At 45.3% G+C, this 22,477-nt stretch overlaps 1 protein-coding gene across 1 annotated transcript; it reads left to right on the forward strand.

The window, feature by feature from the left end:
• The first annotated feature begins 6,537 nt into the window (after window positions 1-6,537).
• LOC141271629 (SCAN domain-containing protein 3-like) lies at window positions 6,538-9,758 on the forward strand. The gene is made up of 2 exons (XM_073681671.1): window positions 6,538-7,924; window positions 9,754-9,758. The coding sequence occupies exons 1-2, from the start codon at window positions 6,538-6,540 to the stop codon at window positions 9,756-9,758; spliced, it is 1,392 nt and encodes a 463-aa protein (XP_073537772.1).
• Window positions 9,759-22,477: the final 12,719 nt, after the last annotated feature.

The following is a 22,477-nucleotide window of genomic DNA, read 5'->3' on the forward strand; positions in this document are numbered from 1 at the left end:
CATTGTCTTCATCTCTTCCTCTTCTTTTTCCAATCTCTCTTGTAAGATTTGTTTGATTTCTTTCCTGTTGTAGATGGAACATATATCATCATCTCATATGTAAATGTATAAATATCAGCAATTTGAAGATGAGTAGTGAACACATTCCACCCCTTGGCCTCCATCCCAAATACATTCCCAACATTTTCCATCTACATTACACAAATGATACAATTTTGTCTACATGGAGCGATCACTAGAGGGCGCTCACTGTGTAGGGACGGAAGAAACCTAGAAGGCTGGCGGCATAAAAAGACCTCATGGTTGTTATATACTTTTGATATATGTCTATCCCAGACTTATTTAAAGCTTTAATAACTGGGAAATTTTCCATTTTGGAATCTTCATTTGCACCGTTTGCCTTCTATAGCTTCTGTGTTGCAATATCTATTGCTGGCTGCATGACGAGTTAACCGAAAATCTGTCAGTGAACTTGTTCTAATGGTCCAATGATAGAGTTTGTAACTTTATCTGTCTTTTTTAGTTCCTCTCAGCCAATTTATAATCACAGACCACATCAAAGTTGAATGTGGAGGGAAACAAAGCGCCTGTGAAAGGCAAATGGTGCAAAATTTGTAATGAAATCAAAATGCTAAAATGTTTTGTCACCTACTGCAGTGATTTTCAACCAGTGTTCCGCGGCACACTAGTGTGCCGCGACACATGGTCGGGTGCGCCGCGGGGAAAGTTCCCCAAACTATGGTGCCCCCTGTGTTTTGTTTCCCGGCAATGCGCTCGATGCGCAGTCACGCCTTCTTACAATGTAGGAGACGTGTACAATAACACATGTGCAAGCTTTGAACCTCGCGCGACTTAATGACGTCACCGAGGCCGGCGCGTCATCCTGAGAGAAAGCTGAGTTCTACGTCACTAGTGTCAATTCAAGCAGGAAATGCAGACCGTAGTAATATAAGTTATTATCACACACATACAGCTCTCGCGAAGTTCACTCTTGGGGGGTTTAAATCAGCTTCTTGTCACCACGAGAGCTGCTTTTTAAGCCCTCAGGAATGAAATATGCCTAGCAGAGGTCCTTTAAGTGTGGCAGATAATGTAATACTCTTCTATTTTAGTGTGTGGCTGCGCACACTATTTCAGCAGTGATGGAGAAGTATTTGAGAATGGAAAAGGCAAATGCCGAACAGGACCCCGGACACAATTCTAACCCAAATGAAGGCCCTAGTATGAGAGTTCGACAAAAGAAAAAAGACAAGACGGTGAGCTCAAGGCAATACAGTGAAAGCTATCTTTCATTTGGATTTACTTCCACTGGGGATGCGACAGCACCAACACCACTGTGCTTGGTGTGTGGTGAGAAGCTTTCCAATAGCGCTATGGTGCCAAGCAAACTTAAACGCCATCTCCAAACGAAACACCCTTCCGTTCAAAATAAACCGATGGAGTATTTTGTACGCTTACGTACAAACAATGAGAAAGGGGCAACTTTTTTTGAGAAAAAGCACAAAGGTAAATGAGAGAGCCCTCAAAGCTAGCTACCTTGTTGCTGAACCAAGCTAAATCAAAAAAGTCCCACACTGTGGCAGAAACATTAATACTACCAGCTTGTAAAGCTATTGTAAATGAGATGCTTGGCCCTGAAGCAGCTAAAGAGATAGCTAAAGTGCCTCTCTCTGATAACACAATTGCCAGACGGATTGATGACTTGTCTGCGGACATTGAAACAGTTGTTTTGGAAAAGGTGCGCATCAGTAAGAAATTTGCCTTGCAACTTGATGAGTCGACGGATATCAGTGGACATTGTCAGTTGTTGGCCAATGTGCGTTTTGTGGATGGTGAAGCCATTAGAGAAAACTTCCTATTTTGCAAGGCACTGACAGAAAAATCAACAGGAGAGGCAATATTCCAAGTCACATCGGAATATCTTGATAAAAGTGGACTTACATGGGAAAACTGCACAGGTGTCTGCACTGATGGAGCCGCAGCCATGGTCGGGCGCATCAAAGGCTTTGTAAGTAGGGTTAAAGAAAGAAACCCAGATGTTCTTGCTACCCACTGTTTCTTGCACCGTGAGGCCCTCGTTGCAAAGACCTTACCAGCAGATCTAGCTCCTGTGTTGGATGATGTTGTGCGCATAGTGAACTTTGTGAAGACGCGACCTTTGAGATGTCGCTTATTTGCGTCTTTGTGTACAGAAATGGGAACATAAAATCTTATTGCTCCACACGGAGGTCAGGTGGCTGTCACGCAGCAAAGTGCTGGCCCGTGTGTATGAGTTGCGAGAGGAACTTAAAATATTTCTTACAAACGAGAGGTCCGATTATTCAAAGCTGCTTGCAAGTGATGAGTGGTGTGCAAAGCTGGCATACCTGGCTGATATATTTCAATATCTGAATGAACTAAACACACGGATGCAAGGTCGAAATGAAAACCTGCTTACAAGCACTGATAAAATGAACGGATTCCGTTTAAAGGTGCAGCTCTGGCAACAACATGTGCAGGGTGGCAACCTTCAGATGTTCCCACTCACCGAGAAACTGCATGATGACAATACTGCTGCAATGTGCGAAGCGATTGGCAGACATTTGAAAACTCTTGAGGAGAAGTTATCGTTCTATTTCTCTTCAGCCTTCACAGAATGCCTTGACTGGGTTAGGGACCCATACAGCTCATTATCCGTTGCTGGAAAGGACATGACTTTAAAGGAGCAAGAGGAACTCGTTGAACTGAAGCAAGATCGCGGTTTAAAGCTAAAGTTTGCTGATCTTCCTTTGGACAGTTTTTGGTTATCTGTTGCCAAGGAGTTCCCCATTCTGGCCAACAAAGCTATTTTGACATTGCTCCCATTTTCAACCACATATCTATGTGAGCTGGGCTTCTCAAGCTTGACTGCGATAAAAACTAAAAACAGGGAGAAACTGAGAACTGTTGAGGAAGAGCTTCGTGTGTGTCTTTCCACCATTCCTGCCAGGATATCCCTTTTGTGTTTATCGAAACAGGCCCAGGTTTCACACTGAGTGAGTAAAATAAATTTAGAATCTATATTATTAACTATATGTATAATATGACTGTTTTAGTGTCATTTTGTGCTATTTTGGTTGGTGGTGTGCCCCAGGATTTTCTAAGTATAAAAAGTGTGCCGCGGCTCAAAAAAGGTTGAAAATCACTGACCTACTGTACCTAGTGGAATAATCCATTATCGCCTGTATTTTATACCATATTTTATCCAGGATGGAATAAATGTTAAATCTTATGGGATCTGCTTTGCTGGACTGAAATTTTGGATTGAGAAGTCTGTGTCTCCTGGCAGATGTTACTGTGATCTGGGAGTCCTCAACACTCCAGCGGTGAGATGACTTTATCTATAGGTTTAACATCTATAATATCTGATATATTTCTACAGAAGCCATATCAAGATATTGCCTCATTTTTCTTTTCTTCTCACAATTCAAGTAACAATTCCACTAATATTTGTATCCCATAAAAAACACTGCCATCTTTCTACAATAAAATATGAGAAATGAGCCACACCCAGTAAATGGCAACTACTGTATCTGTGTATCAGGCTTATCCCCAGGAAGAAGCACATCACGAAACGCGCGTCGGGGCTAGTGATTCATCTCTCAGGTCATATACGCTACTCCTATTTATTTATCTCTCACTACCAGCACTTTATGCTTATCTACCTCTTAACCCTTTATACCTGCCTACTTGATCTGCATATTTTCTGCGTGTTTGCACTATTTTAAGCACTTTCTGCTACTATGTGATCCTAATTCTATCTAATATACACCTACACTATGTTAGGCCTTTTGGCCACTACGTGATTTGGATTTTCTATGATTTGAATTGGTAATATAATCACTTTGAGGTGGACTGCTACATGTTTTAATTATCATCTTCATATCTGACTTTAACACCGGAGTTAGACCTGTGAGGGGTATATTTTTCTTCCTCTTTGTACCTATTAAGCACAAGTTCACTTTACTTGCTTGACCTAGATACAAATTATTTTTGTCATTAATTGTCTTTCAAACTTGCTGAATTTGATATATCATGATGAGAGTTTACATCTATCACTATGAAATGGAGTGTGAGCTCCCTCTTGTGGAGTAACCTGGTATGACCACTGAATGAATTTATTTCTGCTAGTATTTTTCACCATTTTTTACTTGCTTTTAAAGAAATAATTTTTGACAATAAAGATTGATGTTTTTCTGGTATGATTGCTTTGACTTCCCATTCTTTGTAGGTGGTTATTATTTATATGGAAGTGCCATAGGATCTATTTGGCTATATTTAGGTTGACTTTACTGTATCTGTGTAGTAGATATACGGTGTATCATGTGCAGACAGGTTTTATATCATCTGTACCCGGAGACAATGAGTCACACATTGGAGATAAGGAAACATCTATATCATTGGGATCTATAAGGTTTGCTTCTATTACATCAGTAATTCTCTGCACTTACATAGTAATGATCCTCTTCTTGATCAATTTTATTTTCTTCTTTCCCTCTTTCTTAGGGGTGTCCTTACTATTGTACAAGGAAGATCCATCAATTTATGTTAAATGGTCACAAACCCAATAGTACGAGCAAATGTAAGAAGCTTTGTAATATAGGTTATCAGAGAAATATGCTTCCTTCCCCACTTATGAGCCACTTCTACTCCCACCAGCGTCTTGAACTCACCATCCAAAAAAATAATTAAAAAAACAGTTTAAGGTGAACCTGTCAGGTCCTATAATGCTGTTACCTGCAGATATTGGGTTAATCTGCAGGTTACTAGCGTTATGAAGGTGCCGGGCGGCTGCACTGAAAGTGCCGCACCTGGGAGAAAATGTCATTTCTTCTGGGAGCTGCCGGCTTTCAATCGTTCAGGCGTGCCCGGAGGAATTACAGTCACGGCTCACAGCACTGAGAGCGGCGGATGTAACCACACCCCGACACTGACTGACAAGGCGCTCAGAAGTGCATCAGTGCAGAGCTGGCTGTCAGTCAGTGGCGGGGTCCGGTTACAGCCGCCCTCACTGTGTACGTAGTGGTGACTGAAGCTGTGCCGGACACTCCTCTATGACTGAAAGCTGGTGGCTCCTCAATTGCCGGCATTTTCAATAATCGCACGGCACTTGGATGACATCCGACTGCAGTCCGATGTTTTGCACCCATAGACTTGTATGGGTGATTGGAATCCGATTCCCGAATGCATTCACAGCTTGCTGCTGTTATTTTCTCATGCTGAATCGGCACGAGATTTTAATCTGCGCATTTGCCGCCTCTAGCGGCCATTTTCCCCAAACTCATCGCAGTGAAAAGGATGGATAGTGCAGGGACTCCGCCGATATTTTAGGAACGCCCCGTGCTCGCAGCAAATCCTCACACCAGCGAAAGCTCCCTCCTCCCAACCCGGGGCCCACAGCATCGCCCCACTCCTGACACCGCAGCCAGCTTCCTGCAGCAGCGACCCTGCTTCTTCTAGGACCCTGCTCCACTGTAAGCTATATTCAGATTAAAAGGCACACCCCCATTTTCCCCCCGAAATATAGGGGGAAAAAAGTGCGTTGTATAATCTGAAAAATTCGGTACGTATTTGATGGCTCGGCACCAGCAAAGCCATCTCTTATTCAGGACTGTAACAGAAAACAGTTTTCATCCATGAGGCCTCGTATCACGACTCATTCATTATACACTAGATCAGAGGTCCCCAACCGCCGGTCCGCGGACCAGGACCGGGCCGTTGGGGTTTTTCAGCCGGTCCGCGGCGCCGCTGACAGCAGAGAACATTATGCAGGACGGGGTGGGGCGTCGGGCGGGTCTTAGTGACGCGGCCCTCCTGCACAGCATGGTGTGTTCCTGACGGGGTGGGGCGGCAGGCTCTCCTCACTGACACGCCCCCGGCAGAACATGTTATGTGGGGCGTGCTGGGGCAGCAGACTGGCTTCAGTGACGCGGCTCCCGGTACCAGTGTTCAGTGTGTAGCGCTGCTAAGCAGCAGCGCTGTATACACTGACGCTCAATGTACAATGCTGCTACTTAGCAGCGCTGTACACCGAGGTCCCGCCAGCATCCTCCCCATACAGCGCTGTCTGGTGCATATAGCAGTGCTAGTAGCAGTGCTGTACACTGAAACTCAATGTACAGTGCTGCTACTCGCAGAATGTGCTCAGGCAGGAGCAGGGACAAGCAGGTCATGTGTGTCCAGCGCTCCTTCCCCTCCTGCTAGCTGCGAGTTGGAGGTGGAGGGGCTCTGGATGCTAATGGGCAGCTAGATATGACGTCAGGTGTCCCACCCTTATGACTCCTTCACCTCTAACCCTTGTAAAATGAGTAAAAAACAAACATCACTGAAGAGCTTCTTTGAAAAGGAAGAAAGACCCAATGAGACAGATGAAGACTCCATGACTGCTAAAAAAAGAAAGCTGCATTTAAAAGAAAATACAATGAGTCCTACTTAAATTATGGGTTCATCGCAACTGGCGATTCACATGCCCCAAGCCCACTCTGTCTGATATGTGGCGACCGGCTATCCAACAAGGCCATGAAGCCTTCAAAACTGGTTCGCCACTTACAGACCAAGCACCCTGCATCAAAAGACAAGCCTTTGGAGTTTTTTGAAAGAAAAAAACGCGAACACGAAGGACAGAAGCAATTATTGAAGGCCACCACATCAACAAATGTGTCTGCTCTGAGAGCATCATTCTTAGTGGCTAACCGCATTGCCAAGGCTAAGAAGCCCTTCACTATTGGTGAAGAGTTGATCCTGCCTGCCGCTAAGAACATTTGCCAGGAACTTTTAGGAGAGGCTGCGGTTAAAAAAGTGGCACAGGTTCCTCTTTCAGCGAGCACTGTCAGTAGACGAATTAATGAAATAGCAGAAGACATCGAGGTACAATTGTTGGAGAGGATTAATGCGTCACCATGGTACGCAATCCAGGTTGACGAGTCTACTGACGTTGACAACAAGGCAATGATGCTGGTTTATGTGCGATATATTTTTCAGGAGGATGTGCATGAGGATATGTTATGTGCATTATTGTTGCCAGCCAACACCACAGGTGCAGAACTATTCAAGTCTTTGGATGATTACATATCAGGAAACCTAAACTGGTCATTTTGTGTCGGTATATGCACAGACGGAGCAGCTGCCATGACTGGACGGCTTTCTGGTTTAACTACCCGGGTCAAAGAGGTTGCGTCTGAATGCGACTCTACGCACTGTGTCATCCATAGAGAAATGCTGGCAAGCCGAAAAATGTCACCTGAACTTAACAGCGTTTTGCAAGATGTGATTAAAGTTATTAATCACATAAAAGCACATGCCCTTAACTCACGTCTGTTCGAGCAGCTCTGTGAGGAGATGGACGCGGAGCACAAACGTCTTCTCCTACACACAGAAGTCAGATGGCTTTCTAAAGGTAGAGCACTGGCCAGAGTTTTTGAGTTACGAGACCCGCTTTATAGATTTCTTTTAGAAAAAGAATCGCCACTTGCAGCACATTTCAGTAGTAAGGAATGGGTCACAAAACTTGCTTACTTATGTGACATATTCAACTTTTTGAACGAACTTAATCTGTCACTTCAGGGGAGAATGACAACTGCCTTCAAGTTGGCAGATAAAGTTGCTGCATTTAAAGCCAAACTGGAAGTGTGGGGACGGCGAGTGAGAACAGGGATATTTGACATGTTTCAAACATTAGCAGGAATTTTGGAAGAGACCGAGCCTGAGCCTTCATTCTCCCAGCTGGTGCATGATCACCTATCTCAGCTTTCAGAAGAGTTTGAGCGCTATTTTCCGACCACAAAAGACCCACGAACTAGGAAGGAATGGATTCGCAACCCATTTGTGAACAAGCCAGGTGAATCGACCTTGTCCGTGCTTGAAGAAGACCAACTGCTTGAGATTGCAAATGATGGTAGCCTTAAAAGTATGTTTGAGACTTCAAATCTCCCAACATTCTGGATTAAAGTCCAGGCTGAATATCCTGGGATCGCCACCAAAACTCTGAAAACTCTGCTTCCTTTTCCAACATCCTATCTTTGTGAAACTGGGTTTTCTGCCATGACAACAGCAAAAACGAGATTACGGAGTAGACTGGACATAAGGAACACACTTCGGGTTTCACTGTCTCCCATCACCCCTAGATGGGACCGTCTTGTTGCAGGAAAACAAGCCCAGTGCTCCCACTGATCCAGGGAAACAAGCCTGGTGCTCCCACTCATTCTGAACCTATGGTAAGTTGAATCACATTCTCATTATAAATGTCATAATTATATGATAAGTATGCACTAAGCTCCACCCCTCCATAACCCCACCCCCATATGACCAAAGCCCCACCCCCACCCCCACCGGGCCATGGAAAACTGGTCTTGCTTAAAGCCGGTCCCTGGTGCAAAAAAGGTTGGGGACCTCTGCACTAGATTACAATACATACATCTGATGTAAAGGGAAACTGTCACCAGGTTTTTTACTCTAAATCCAGTGATGTGTCACTTACTGGGCTGCTTGCTGTTTTATCAGCAGTAGATTATCAGTAGAGGATTAGTAATCCTGCTGCTATTTAGTCCTCCAAATCTCTGTATAATTCCACCCCCACTACTGATCGGCAGCTTTCTGCCTATGCACAGTGTACACAGAAAACTGCCAGTGGTGGGGACAGGGTTATTCTGAGCTCAGTATTCAGAGAATTGGTAGATCTGCAGCAGATAAAACAGTGACTTTATCAAAACTGCTGCAAATAACCCAGTAAGTGATACATCTCAGGAATCAGGATCTCTGCCCCTACATTTGCTGCTCTGAGATGGGACAGCAATAACCTGGTGGCAGATTCCCTTTTAATGTGTTTACATCTAGGCATTCACCAGTCCTGTGTGTGTCTTATAACCACCTTATAACTGGGTAATATTAATATTCATTATTATATAATTTTACTCTATGACCAAATCTGGGGACGTCTCCGCTTTCTAACCTGGTGGGGGTCCGACTACCAGTGCTACAGATCCTGAGAGTGAAGGGTCCGCAGTGCTGGTTAGTGTCGCTTCCCCTCTGTTATTCCATGTACCGCTGTGCTCTCAGCCATGTCTGTATTAGGTGCAGAGGAAAACCTGTAAGGCTATGTTCACACGTTCTGTTTTTGCTGTGTTTTTACACGAATTTATGCAAAATGTAAGCTGTGTTTTACAGTACCAGCAAAAGCTATGAGATTTCAGAAATCTCATGTACACACATTGTTTTTTTTCCTGACTGAATTGGAAAACTGCAGCATGTCACTTCTTTCAGCGTTTTTTCACCCATAGAAAGCAATGAGTGAGTGCAAAAATGCAGCAAAACGCAGGTATCAGGTTTTGCTGCATTTTTGTGAAAAAAGCAGGTACAGCAGGATGTGAAACCCATCAATTTTTGTGATTTTCCCAAGTTTAAACCATAATATCTTGGTCACGGGGGTTGGACACGATGACCCTGGAGGTCCCTTCAAACGCTAACATTCTATGATTCATCACCTGATAATGCCAGTTTAGGATTAGTGCAGTTTAATTAAATTAGTGATATGTAGAAAGTAAAAATTGGCTGACCAAGGTGTGAAATTGAACAATACTTGGTCAACTCAAAGGCTGAGCAAAGTGTGAACGTAAACAATATCCTACAAACTCAACAATCTGCCAATGTCTTAGGTAAACTATTCCCGACCAATTCACCCCACTGTTACATTTGTAATTGTGTAATTTTTCATTAACTCATATGAACTTCTTTCTTCAGAATAGTCACTATTTTTTGAGGCATAAAAATCTTTTTCCACTAAATATTTTGATCAAATTGCCCTTTTTTCCAAAAATGGTTTTATGGTTTCACCTATGTCTTGAATTGGTGACCTGTGTTAATGCTTCTTTGGTGGAAACAAAGCTGAACTTTGGGATCCTGAAAAACGCAGCAAAACCTGCTATTTGTAAGCAGCTTCTTTACTGCCAAGAGAGCAGGTTTGGCTGCAGAGAAAAAACGCAGCAAAAATGCAACATGTGAACATAGCCTTAGAATATAAATCATTATGTTATTTATAACGTTAGATTTTATTAGCTCAATAAATCTCAGCACTTACAGAGTCAGGCTAATGTTCTTCAGGGCCATGTTCTCTTCTTCAATTTTCATTTCTAGAAGCTGTATGTTCCTCTTCCTATTGTACATGGAAAATATATCTCATATTGAAATACACAAATGCCATTATTTATTACGATATACACTAGTGACCAGGTACTTTCATTGCCAACATTTTACACTGACTCCATTCCACAGTTAAAGGGAATCCGTCAGCAGGTTTTTACTATTTAATCTGAGAACAGCATGATGTAGGGGCGGACACCTTGATTCCATCAAGATGTCAATTACTGGGCTGCTTGCTGTAGGTTCAATAAAATCAGTGATTTATCAGCAGGAGATGATCACTAGAGGACTAGTTCTCTCCTGCTCTGTATAACCTTGTCCCCACCACTGATCAGCAGCTTTCTGTCAATGTACAATTTCCCCAATCAGTGGTGTGGGCGGTCAGGGCTAGATTTAGCGCTCATGCTGCTCTAGGCACTGTGATTTTTAATGCACTCTAGTTTTTTTTACATATCTGTTATCCAGGTAAGCAAGACAAAAAAAATCTCCAAGCTTCTCTTACCCAGTGAACAAAAAAAAAAAAAGGATCTGGGGGCGGAGTGTCCAGGGGGCGGAGTGTCCAGGGGGCGGAGTGTCCGGGGGCGGAGTGTCCAGGGGGTGGAGTGTCCAGGGGGCGGAGTAACAGACCTGCTCATCCCTGAACCGATGTACTTACACTGTCCTGATGCAGGATGATCTGATGGCGCAGCCGGGGATCAGTCTTCCCTATGCACAGTGTCCTTGGATGTAATCTGTCTTCTGATTGGTGGAGCATCGCACAGCAGACCCTGCTGACTTCCGTTCCACCAATCAGCGCTGAGCGTTCTATTTTTCACTACATTATTCTGCTGCTTTCTGTCTGCCCTCGTCTCCGCAAAAAAACACACTCCTTCCCTCCCCCCTCAGAAAAACACCAAAATAACTTACAAGTCTGGAAGGAGAAAAAGGGGAGTGGGGAAAAAATCACCACTAGGTGGCACCACCCCCTACAATATGCCGCCCTAGGCACCAGCCCTCCAGTGCCTAATGATAATTATGGCCCTATGAGTGGTGCTATACAGAGCTCAGCATTCAGAGCTCAGCTAGATCTACAGCAGAGAAAACAGTGATTTTATTAAACTACAGCAAGCAGCCCAGTAAGTGACACATTGCTGGAATCGGTGCTTTTAGATGGGAAACCTGGTGACATATTTCCATTAAGTCCAGGGTCAGACAACCGTAGATTCTCTCATCCAAGAGAATTAGGTCCATTATGTTAATGACAATCTGATCAGAGTTTGCTCAGGGTGTCGGCATAGTGTGATCCGTGAGTAGAAGATGGAGAACAAAATTTCTCCCTTTTTTCAATTTTGTGAGTCCGTGGAAATTGGACTGCACTTAGTTGTCACCGAGTGCAGTCTGATGTTTTCCACGCACCCATAGGCTTGAATGGGTGAGTGGCATCTGATTTCAGAATGAATCGCAGCATGCTGTGATTTTTTTCACTGCCAGATCCTGCAATCAGTCATCACCACTGCCCTATTCAATAACATTGGTATGAATGCTATGCAATAAAAAAATCGGATAGAGCTCGTCCAATATATACGATGGTGCCGCCCTTATTACTAAAATTCTGTCTGCCAGTTGCTGCCAGGACCTAGAAGATAATTGGCAGAAAAAGACTCCGTGGTCCATCTTGTCCATATTATTTCCCTTTTTTAAATTTACAATAGATGATTATGTGGCACCCCAGGGGTCTGGTTGCCACAGTAATAGGAATATTACGTTTGAGAGCAAGTGGGAGGTTTCTCTGGTCAGGAGCCCTTAAGCATGCAACATCTCCTGCCCAGACCTGGGAGGGGAGGAATCTGCCCTTATAAACTGGGTCTGGGGCGGGATCAGAGAGTCAGAGCCTGGAGAGGGAAAGTTACAGCAGGAGCTCTGTAGGAGCTAGGAGCAGAAGACCAGGGGCTGGAAGCTAAGCAGAGATATAGCTCGCCCTGGCAGAAGAATCTGATAACCGGACACCGGAGTCCGAGGCTGTGGGGACTGATATCCACCCAGCAGCAGAAACCAGCCGGCAGGGGATTCCAGGTCCTCTGGCCTTAGAAGCCCGGAGGCTCAGTCACAAGGAAGGGACCAGCACCGCCATCCAGGAGCGGAGGCTAACAGAAGGCCCCAAGTCACCAGCCATACGGGTGAGCACCACACAGTATACTCAGGGACGTAGGCTACTTCTACCCGCTTACAGCAAGGTAAAAAAAGAAAGAGTGCAGATAGAAGGGGAGGCCTACAACTCCACCTGGCCAGGGGAACTCCTGTTTGCTCGCAGACTGACCAGGCCCCTTATGCTAGCCAGTACTCCCAGGAGGGTCTGCCTTAATATCACCAGTAAAGACCCTAAACTGCACTGCAAAGACTCTGAGTCGTTCCTGCTTCATCGCCGCACCAACACTACTAGTGCTGGGACTCCCGTGCACTATCACCCTCACCATCAACTACACTGCCCTGGGGCCGCACTCTTCCCGTGGGGAGTCACACTACCTAAGCTGCATACACCATCAGCCCCAGCGGTCAGCCTTGCAGCGGCGGTCCGCACTGACCGCAATCCATGGGTGGTTTAGTCGGGCATTAAACCACAAAAACCCCATAAAAGACCGCCATCAGCCTGACCACCCTGAGCCATGGGACCGGGTCGCCGCCACAGAGACTACAACCCCCAGAGACCCGGCTCCGGGTAACTCACACGCGTCCACACTAGGCCCAGGGGGCGAGTCAATTATACCAGACATATTTAATTTACTGGTAATTTCCTAACTATGCCCCACAAAGTGAATATTGTAAATATTAATCGCAAAAAATAGCAATATTGCAGTTGTTTTGCATTTTGTCTTCTGCAGCCTCCATACATTCTAATACATTTAAGGCTGCTCAATCCTGTTCACTGTCAGATGAGCTTGTATACAGTTCACTGCAGTATACGTCCTTTCTTTCTAAAGAAGCCATACTACAATAGTGGCTTGTGTGTGTTTTCTCCTGGTTTCCGTTAGGCTGTGTGCCCACGTAGCGTTTTTCAAGCGTATATGCTGCGGAATTTCCGCAGCGTAAACGCTTGAAAAACGCATGTATATCCGCACCCCATGGTCCCCAATGGCATTCCGCAATGTCAATGCCCATGCTGCGGATTTTTCCGCAGCGTATATGTTGCGGTCAAAAATCCGCAGCATGTTCATTAATTTTGCGGAAGCGCTGCGGAATCAATGTGCGGATGGTACCCAAGTCTGGAGGAGAGGAGACTCTCATCCAGACCTGGGTACCAAAGAACCTGTAAAAAAAAGAATAAAATAAAGTTTATACTTATCTTCTGATGTTTTCCCTCCGTCGCGCTGTTGTCTGAAGGACCTGCCACGTCATTGAGTAATGTGACCCACCACATGACTCAATGACGTCACCGCAGGTCCTGCACACAACAGCGTGAGCCGCTCAAGCCTCCGGACGGGGCAGAGAATGCATCAGAAGGTGAGTATAAAGTTTATTTTTTTATTTTTTACCATTCTGAACAAGTTGTCAAGCACTTTTCCAAGTGATGCTTGGAGAAGTGCTTGATAACACGCATGCGGAAACGCCTCACAAACGCTTCTACCTGGTGGGAAAACCGCATGTAATATCCGCATGCGATTTTCCCGCCAGGGAGAAGCGTAAAAAATATGCTTCAGGTCCGCAACGTGGGCACATAGCCTTATCCTTAGTGACTGAGTCAATTTTGACCTTAAGGCTATGTGCCCACGTTGCGGACCTGAAAGCGCTTGATAACCCACATGCTAAATCGCATGATCAAAACGCTTCACTTACGCTTGTCCCTGGCAGGAAAAACGCATGTAAAATCCGCATGTAAAATCCGCATGTAAATTCCGCATGCGTTTTTTCTGCCAGGGAGATGCAGAAACGCTCAGGAAAAATCCGGAGAATTTCTGCATCGTGGGCACATAGCCTTACACTGGTAATTGATTTGAACTATTAAAAAAGATGTCCTAGCTTATTTCTCCCCTCTCCACAGTACAGGGAATAAGCTGCTGATTGCTGGGATCCATCTGCCGGACCCTCCAGCTCTGAGATGCCCTTGTAGGATGGAGCCGCGGTGACGCCTGCGCACCCCACCACTATACAATGAGAAGAAAGACTCTTACCTGTAAATCAGGTCTGTGGCTGAAAGACAAACAACAGGTTAGAATTAGATTTACTGAATTATATAATAAAAGTCACTCAGCTGCAGTCAATGACTTATTTTTAGGCCGTATTCACACTTCATTTTATTCTCATCTGCATAAAACCAAAACAACTAGTTGTCACTATTATACTGCATCCGAGTTTCATCTTTTTTTTTTGGGGTCCGTGCCCATTTTTACCATCAGTATGTCATCCATTTCTCTTATATGCAAAAAAAGGAAAAAAGCTGCTGTAAGTATTTCTTAGTAGTCAGTCAATGGGTGAGTGTGATCCACAATTCTCCCCAGAGCTGACATGTTACTAGCTCCATAGAATATAACTGCACACCATACACCTGGTACAGACACAACCATGTGAATGAGCCCTTCCTTTCCATCGTTATTGTACAGAGACTTCTTTACACAATATCGGATCTGATCTGGCATTCAGGTTTCGGCTGTACTGTAACTACTGCAGTGCGGGGGTGTTACATCCATAGCGGCAGACCACACGGCTGTGAGTCCTGGGGAGCGCTGGCTCTGTACCCCCATCACCCAACCGTCATCACTATATTACTGCTCATGTTCCACCATTCAGCCTGCCCCTGTGCGTCTGAGACTCAGCTCAGCAGGCGCGATTACGTCACTGGATGGCGCCTGCTGTGCAAAGCCTCAGTCCCCACACTGCACAGACCGGAGCAGGGCGCTGGGGAACACGGCGAGGTATAAATGCTATAATTGTGTGAGAATGTCAGTACTTACATCTCATGTTGGAAATTGCCGTCTGTAATAGTAAAACAGAGAAATATATAAAGTACATGAAATATTTCAGCTTCTTACATTGTACATCACATACTCATGGTTTCCTATTACACTGGATAATCAATGGGTTTTTAAGTTATCGCACAAGATAGATTTATTAATACTAGCGCAGTCTATGAGCAGAGAGCCAGTCCGTGCCCCATGCAGCATTCATATAGTCCATAAACCGCACGCCCGGTAAGTGACCCCGGAAACTGCTGACAACTCAGTGACATCTGACTTTATTGTCCACTTATTCAAGTATAAAATATGTGGAATATATTGTGACAGTGGTGGAATACTGGAGGGAGGGGAGATATGTTTCACTGAGGCTATTAGCTTCAGTGATGTAAAACATGGAAATTGCTTCTGCATATTAGGTGCAAAGAGGGTTAATGAGTCAGGTTTACAAGGGCATGTTTTATTGGTGGATTGCTAAGTGCAAGGTGGGAGGCCATCCACCATACCTCCAATCCAGGGAGTCTTCTGGGCTTTAAATAGCCAGCCTTTTGACTCAGGTGTTGTTCAGTATCTGGAGAGACTTGCACCAGAGAGCAGCTGGCAGGGATTGTGCTGAACCCTGTGTGATTAACCCTGAGTGGCCAGACCTCGGCCGATATATGGACTGTGCTGCAACTTTGTATTTTGTTTTGCGATTTTTTGCCAAATGGGCTGTGTTTACTTTATGGACTCCAGGTTAGTTTATGACGCTTAATAAACTAACCCAAAATTTTAAAGAGACAGTGTCTTGTGTCTACCTCCGTGTACAGCCAAGCAAGCAGCTTTGCCACAATATCTATAAATGAGCTGTGTGTTATGAGTCTCTGAAGCTGTGTCTATTTTTCCACATTTGTGTTAATAGATGGGGTCAGACTGGCAGAGCTGCATTGGTAAATCTGCATGAATGTAAGAGTTATGTGTATTCCGGGTGCTGTATACTACATAGATTAACCCTTTAATGCCCCATGAGAAATATATTCCTCATGGAGCGTGTCAGGGACTTTGGAGCGGTCTCAGAAGCAGAGTCCACTCCACACTGGGCAGATGTCGCTATATTATATAAACGGCATCATCCTCTAAAAGCAGCAATTGGCGTGACCCCTGACTGCCGCTGTTAACCTGTTTAATGCCGCTGTCAGTTTCTGACGTGACGTGATCGCAGGGGGCGAATGGGTTGCTGTGACAGTCAGGGGCCGGCTAAACTCCCCTGTGCCTGGTATGTGATCTCTCCTGTGATGTCCATCCTGTGGTTGAGCGTCAGAGAACACAGTGATTTTTACTATATACCGCAATACTGCTGTATTACTGTATGTAGCACAAGTGATCAGATAATCGCAGGTTCAAGTCCTGTAATGGACCTAACAAATAAAGTAAACAGTAAAGACATTTTTTTTAAAAAATGTAATCGAATTACCCAGTTAAATTTAAAGGAAAAAATAAATAAAAAAATACACATATTTGGTTTCAATGTGTTCAGAAAAGTGCAATCTATGAAAATATAAAAGTAATTGACCCAATCTGTAAAAACTGTAAAGCAAAAAAAAAATCAAAATGCCAAAATTGCGGGTTTTTGGATGCTACAACTAAAAAAAATGAATTAAGAAGGGATCAAAGCTTCATAACTATCCCAAAATATTATCAATAAAAACATCAGGTCACCATGCAAAAAAAAGAAGCCCTCACACAGCTCCATCCACCCAAAAATTTTAATTTTACTGCTATTCAAAAATGACGACTCAAGTTAATTCTTGTTTTCTTTTTTTTTTTTTACAAAATTCATATTTTTTTATTTAGCATTTAAAGGGAATCTGTCAGCAGTTTTTTTTCTACCTCATCTGAGAGCAGCCTGATGTAGGCAAAGAGAAGCTGAATCCAACTGTGTATCACATAGATTACTGGGTGCAGCAGTTCTCACACCAATCAAAGTTTTTAGATTTAGCAAGGAAGCAGAGCTGAGAAAGCTAACCCCGCCCACACCACAGCTATCCCCGCCCACACCAGGCTCTGTATGTACAATGTCAATAGATAGTGAGCTGCCTGTCACAGGAAGGGGCGTGTTGGACCAGGGCTCATGGAACTAGGTAGTCACAATCCTTGTAAGCAAACAACATGGGGCTTGATAAGAGAGGCATCGCTGAAATCTGTGTTTACCCCTACAGCATGCACTTTTCAGTTTACATAGCAAAAACCAGCTGACAGATTTCCTTTAAATTAAAAAAAACAATGCAAGTTTGGTATCGTTGTAATCGTACTGATCTGATTGGTCCAGGCATTTGACCGTGAATAAAGAATGGACATCAGACAACAGAAATTAATTTTTATATATCCGTATAGAGACATCATTACATTCACTATTCTGAATTACATGACTTTTCTTATTTCAGACTTACAAAAATCTTTGTCCAGTGTGCGCTCGACATTTTTCAAAAATAAATAATCACAGAAACCTGAATTGGATAAAGAGAGAGGTTTCCTTATAAATAACCTAATGTTAAATACCAATTGTATCAATTGTACATATTGCCATAACGAGCTAATTAACAAATATAAGGTTTTCTAATGAAAAATGTCTGGGATATGAGAATTGGGAAGTAGAGGAAGCTTGTCATAAGAAATCAGAAACTTATATCTATAGGAAATGGGAAATAATAAGGACAGGACAGGAGTGTAAGACACAGATACTCACTGTAAATCTCCTACTATAACCCTCAACGGAATTCTGGGTGAGCAGTTGCTTATATAGTCCTGATGTCATAATGTCCAGGCAGAGGTGACCATGGTGCCCATCCTGTGATGTCATAACATTCTAGAACAAGCCCTGCAGCTAATGAGATCCAATATAACTATGTATAATAATAAAGTCTATGGAGGGTTTATAATTGTATGTAAATAATCTGATACAGTAAATGGTTACAAATGATAAGAAACAGCAACACATCACATACAGACCCATGAACACATATACGCAGAAGGGTCTTATAATCAAATTGTTTTCTTCTACAGTATTGTTACTATACATATACACCATAGGGACATAAGTATAGGGATACAGAATTTTATGACATCCCATTCTGAATTCATAGGCAATAATTTGGAGTTGGTCTCTTTGTACAAGATTTTGGAGGCGTCTGTGGGAATTTTAGCCCCTTCATTCAGAAGAGTGTTTCGTCCTGGCTAGCAATCTCCATTCTAGTTCATCTCAAAGGTGTTGGATGGGGTTAAAGTCCGGACTTGGTGCGGCTCGTCAGGTTCTTCCACACCAATCTCCCCCAACCTTGCCACATTTCTACTGCTCTGCAGTATGACAGATATAAAGTGATAATCCTGAAAAGACATTTTAAGAAAAATGGAGAATAATTTCGGTATTCAAGCTGATAAGAAAGTTCATGTCTTTGACAAAGAACTCAAGTCTAACACCTGAATTTATTACTCACTACATGGGCCATGTCACACCTCCACCAGGCTGACTCCAGATCACTACACTCCTAAGCCATCACTGCCATCATCCAGAGGCATATCTAGGAGAAGGGCAGCCGGGGCATGTTCCCTGGACGCAGCCAGCATGGGGGCGCAGTCGGGCCGCCTAATGCGGTGGTCCGAAGTGTCTCCCCAGGCGGCTGCATTCTGCCGCCCCCTGGACTGGGAGTCGGCAGTTCTTTGAGCTGGCTGTCAAGCTAACATCCGGCTCACAGAAGCTGCAGCGCACCCGCTCCCTGTGATCAATTGTACTCGTGTCTTAAGATGCAAGAACAATGGAAGCTCTGATTGCCAGGTTAGAGTGTCGTCAGCAGCACGATCAAGTCATGTTATCACGCTGCTGACGTCACTTGCTGGCACGGAGAGCATTGATGGTAAGTGCTCCACATTAATGGAGCTGAAGACACCGAAGATGGGGGGGATTTGGTGTAATGGGGCTGGGGTGTATTTACTGCTTGGGGGGTATTTACTTTCTGGGGGGGTATTTACTGCATGTGGGGTTATTTACTGTGGGGGGTATTTACTGTGTGTGTGAGAATATTTACTGTGTGGGGGGTGTATTTACTGTGTGTGTGGGTATTTACTGTGTGTGGGTATTTACTGTGTATGGGGGGTATTTACTGTGTGTGGGGTATTTACTGTGTGTGTGGGGTATTTACCAGGTGTGGGGGGTATTTACTGTGTGTCTGGGGAGAAATTTGAAGACACAATATGAGGAGGAAGGGGTGAGATGGGGGCATGTATGGGGAGATGGCTGCAGATACAGTATGGTGAGTGGGGGTATGGCTGCGGACAGTATGAGGAGCAAGGGAAAAATGTATAGGAAGGGGTGATGGGATGGGTGCGGACACTGTATGGGGGGGTCAGAGGGACTCCCTGTCCTGTGTGGAGAGGCAGTATGGAAAGTGAGAGGGTAAATGTATGAGGAGGGTGGGGGAAACGTGTGAGAAGACTATTTGGGGGAATAGTGCGAGGAGACAGTATGGGGGGGGAGTGTGACTGGGCACAGATTAGAGACTGAGTAGTGGGGGGTAGCATGGGGGAACAGTGTAAGGGCACAGCCAGGAGGGAACAGTATGCCAAGGAGGGGGAGTGTGATGAGGGGGCACAGTATAGAGAGTGGGCCCTATATGGGAGACCCAGTGTGAGAGAACAGTGTGAAGAGGGGGCCCAGAATGGAAAGGAGGGGGGCAGTGTAGGGAGCATGTACCATAGGAGGGACAGTGTGGGGGTTATATTTTGTTCTGGGAATATAGTGAGGGGCAATCATTTATTCAAGGGATCAGCGTATGGCAGATATTTTTATTCAGGAGCATTATAATGACACTGCTATCTTTAAGGGCATCGTGTCGGGATGTGCTGAAGAAGACCGGGGATGTAAGTGACTCGCCCCCCACGGCCGTGGGGTACTCGGCAGCCGGGCCTCTGGTTGCCAGGGTATATCACTGTGGCTGGCCCGGTCCGTGACCCAGGGCGGTCAGTGAAAAAGGGAACTTCTATATGGGGTTTTTGGGATTTTTCGTGATGCCACCTGTGGTGTCTGGTGAGGATCACCAGCGCTGCAACAGTCCACTGAGGCAGATGATAGGGCAGCTTGGGATGGAACGGCTCCCCACAGGTGGAGCAGGCCTCAGGGCAGTGTAGAATAGATTGAGGTGCGCTGGGCGTTGTGGTGCAGGGAGGGAAATGACAACGGTGAAATAAAGGAGCGAAGGCAGTTCAGTGCAGTCATCCAAGATTTACTCACAGTTCATAGACAGTCCACAGGTGCACTGTACTGGTGCAACCCTCCCGCGTCGCGTTGCGTTCATCAGGCAGGGGTTCAGTCCTTCCTCAGGCAGTTCGGGTGTACTGGCAGAACCCCACTTTCCTGTGTACCTTCCTAGACCGACTTCACGCTGGGTCTTTACTCCCTCCTGCCCTGCGCTTCCCACTGTGAATCCTGTTCGGGTGCTGCGAGGTCCCCCCTGTCCGTCGGAGTTGCACAGACCTGCTTGACCTTACTTTTGGATTGAAGTGAGAGTTTGGCTTCTGGGTATAAAAGCCAGAAGCCTCCGGTTTTTCCAGCCGAGGCTTGAAGCTGCACGACTGGGCCAGTGGCCGGTCCCCTTCTGGCGGCCTAGATCCTCCTGACACTTGGCAGGTTCGGGGTGTACGGGTGCCACCTGCACTCACCGTACCCCCTAGGACCCCTCTGAAGAATGGAGCCTACTCCCTGCTCCCCTCCTGGGCCTCAGTCCTTGGCCCATGTAGTGGAGCAGAGCTCCTAAGGAGACTCTGCCCCCAGACTGTTCTCCAACCACTAGACTGCCACCCTAAGATGTCTTCCCTATTTTATATCTTTACTGTATGAGTGCTCCCATGAACTACTTCCTCCACCCACACCCACTACTGGTTCCCCCTAACTTTGGGTTCTCCCCACCCCAGCCAGGGTCAGGGCTCAGCAGAAAACTACATTGCGTCTTGCCCAGGAGCGGACACAGACTGTAGTGGGCCCCTGTGCAAGAATTTTTTTGGGGGCCCCCCCCCTGCCCTTCATAGGGGGCATGAAGGCCCCCCCCCCCGTGCATCTCTCATCCCCCTGTGCATCTCTGATTCCCCCCACTCCTAGTTAATTAATTGTATTTAAAAAAAATAAAACTTGTTATACTTACCCCCAGGGCCAGCTCCAGGTTTTTGTGGGCCCTGGGCGACAGAGTTTCAGTGGGTCCCTTTAACACATACCACGATTCATGATGCACAGATACCGCAGAGAAATATATATATATAGTACAAGGCCAAGGATTTCACTTACTACATTACATGAGCGATATCTATTGTAAATTCTACAATAGCTCAGAAACCGGCGAATCCTCACAGCGCACAGTGCAGACCGGACAGTATAGTCCTCCATACAGTATTATGGGCACCATATAATGCTCCATACAGGATACTGACCCCCTAAGGCTGCGTGCCCACGATGCGTTTTTCATGCGTTTCCGCTGCGGAATTTCCGCAACGGAAACGCATCAAAAACGCATTGGTAATCCGCACCCCATGGTCCCCAATGGCATTCCGCAATGTCAATGCACATGCTGCAGATTTTTCCGCAGCGTTTGTGCAGCGCTCATAAATCCACAGCATGTTCATTAATTTTGCGGAAGCGCAGCGGAATGGCCGCCATTGACTTGCATTGAGACGCACATAATCCGTGTCTGTACATTTGCGGATGGTACCCAGGTCTGGAGGAGAGGAGACTCTCATCCAGACCTGGGTACCATTGTACCTGTGAAAAAAAGAATAAAATAATAAAAAAGTTTATATTCACCTGTCCGGCGGCCCCTGCAGCGCTTCTCCTTCCAGGACCTGAGATGACCGCAGGCTGTCTCGCGATGTGCCGGCAACCCGGAAGAAGCCAGGACGAGTGCGACAGCACACGCGGCGAGGGATCGGGGGTAAGTATAGCTTTATTTTTTTATTTTTACGGTCACACTGTATAAATCCATGCCTTTTGCATGGATTTATATAGTGTGACCTAGTTGTCAAGCACTTTCCAAGTGATGCTATCGCCTGGAAAGTGCTTGTCAGTCCGCATACGGAAACACATGCGTTAACGCATGTGGATACGCATGTGAATCCGCATGTATTCTGCAGGAAAAACGCATGCACAATCTGCATGCGTTTTTTCTGCCAGGGAGATGCGGAAATGCTGCAGAAATTTTCTGCTTCATTTCTGCATCGTGGGCACATAGCCTTATACTGCTCCATACAGGATACTGGTCCCCATATAATGCTCCATACAGGATACTGGTCCCCATATAACGCTCCATACAGGATACTGGTCCCCATATAACACTGCATACAGAATACTGTCCCCCATATAACGCTCCATACAGAATACTGTC

This window comes from Phyllobates terribilis, unplaced genomic scaffold (assembly GCF_046119375.1).
Source record: "Phyllobates terribilis strain yellow unplaced genomic scaffold, ASM4611937v1 Scaffold_5__5_contigs__length_657084704, whole genome shotgun sequence".
Classification (NCBI taxonomy): domain Eukaryota; kingdom Metazoa; phylum Chordata; class Amphibia; order Anura; family Dendrobatidae; genus Phyllobates; species Phyllobates terribilis.

Excerpts from the sequence above, each read along its gene's own strand:
- LOC141271629 (XM_073681671.1), top strand. The coding sequence starts at position 6,538 with ATGAAGCCTTCAAAACTGGTTCGCCACTTACAGACCAAGCACCCTGCA.